General features: G+C 45.0%; 1 protein-coding gene across 1 annotated transcript; it reads left to right on the forward strand.

Annotated features, from left to right (window-relative positions):
• On the forward strand, nt 1-951 carry OR9S5 (olfactory receptor family 9 subfamily S member 5). Its single transcript, NM_001256451.1, is given in 1 exon segment — nt 1-951. A coding segment is annotated over 1 exon segment (951 nt).
• Nucleotides 952-1,905: the final 954 nt, after the last annotated feature.

Raw genomic sequence — 1,905 nt, forward strand, 5'->3', positions numbered from 1 at the left:
ATGCCATCCCACAGTAATGAAAACCTCTCCAAGGTCTACATTCAAGATTTTGTGCTGGAGGGATTTGGGGGTGGCCTGGAGACCCAGGTGCTACTCTTCACTCTGTTTCTGGCCCTGTACATGGTGACTCTGCTGGGGAACATTCTCATGATCATCATAATTACCCTGGATGCCCGCCTGCACTCCCCAATGTACTTCTTCCTCAAGAACCTCTCCTTCGTGGACTTGTGCTACTCATCTGTGATCGCCCCCAATGCACTGGCCAACTTCTTCTCCTCATCCAAGGTCATCACCTTTGCAGGATGTGCCACCCAGTTTTTCTTTTTCTCCCTCCTGGCCAGCACTGAATGCTTCCTCCTGGGTGTCATGGCCTATGACCGCTTCATGGCCATCTGTAACCCCTTACATTACCCCAGCACCATGTGCCAGTCTGCCTGCACTCGCCTGGTGCTGGGCGCCTACTGTGGAGGCTGCCTCAACTCTGTTGTGCAGACCAGCTTCACATTCCACCTCTCATTCTGCAGCTCCAACCGCATCAACCACTTCTTCTGTGATGTGCCCCCTCTGCTCCTGATCGCCTGTGGCAACACGGCCATCAATGAACTTCTTCTGTTTGGCATCTGTGGGCTCATCATTGTGGGTGTGACATTTGTGATCCTCATCTCCTATGGCTACATCACAGTGACCATCCTGAGGATGCGGTCAGGAGCTGGGAGACGCAAGATCTTCTCCACCTGTGGATCCCACATGACTGCAGTGACCCTCTTTTTTGGGACTCTCTTTGTCATGTATGCCCAGCCAGGAGCAATTGAGTCCATGGAGCAGGGCAAGGTGGTCTCTGTCTTCTACACGCTGGTCATCCCAATGCTCAATCCTCTCATCTACAGTCTGCGAAACAAGGATGTGAAGGAAGCTGTGCAGAGGTTGGGCCAGAAACACACAGTCACGTGAAGGATGTGCAGTAGGGAGTCAGTGTGTCCTGCAGGCTTGATGGAAGCTATGGAGGTTGCCACAGATGGGGAGCTCAGTTTTCTTTAACTGGCATATTTCTCAAACAAGAAGAATAAGCTTTAGATAAATGTCATATGCTATCTACAACCAACAATGGTATATTGTGCCCTTGAAAGTTAATGGGTTGATCTTAGTTTCAGTGCTTTTTTTCAGAATAAAATTTTTAGAAATGACTCTTCAGTCTTGGAAACAAATTGAGGTTTGCTGGACAGAAAGGTCGGGGAATGGGGTAAATGGGTGATGGGCATTAAGGTGGGCATGTGATGTGATGAACACAGGTGTTATATTCAATTGATGAATGATTGAAAACTACATCTGAATCATGATGTAGCATATATTGGCTAACTGAATTAAATTTTTTAAAAATACAATCATAAAAAGCCATTCACATAGTGAAATGAGGAAGTCCTGGTCCTCCACACAACAATACCCTCAAGACACTGAAAGAGAATGTCATGATCTTACAAAAAGTAATGATTACATGGCAACTAGTAAAAAGATAAAAAATTAGAGACCTGTTCTGGGGAGTGGTCATATTCTCTTTTAAAAAGACAAATTATCAAAAAAAATAAAAATAAAAATAAAAAAATAATAAAAGACAAATTATCTCATGTGCATGTTGGCCATGTCTATGTCTTCCCTGAGATTTTTTAAATAATAAATTTATTTTTTTATTGGTGTTCAATTTGAAAACATACAGAATAACACCCAGTGCTCATCCCGTCAAGTGCCTCCATCAGTGCCCATCACCCATTCACCCCCACCCCCGCCCTCCTCCCCTTCCACCAACCCTAGTTCGTCTCCCAGAGTCAGGAGTCTCTCATGTTCTGTGTCCCTTTCTGATATTTCCTACCCATTTCTTCTCCCTTCCCTTCTATTCCCTTTCACTATTAT

Source organism: Canis lupus, chromosome 25 (assembly GCF_011100685.1).
Source record: "Canis lupus familiaris isolate Mischka breed German Shepherd chromosome 25, alternate assembly UU_Cfam_GSD_1.0, whole genome shotgun sequence".
Lineage (NCBI taxonomy): Eukaryota > Metazoa > Chordata > Mammalia > Carnivora > Canidae > Canis > Canis lupus.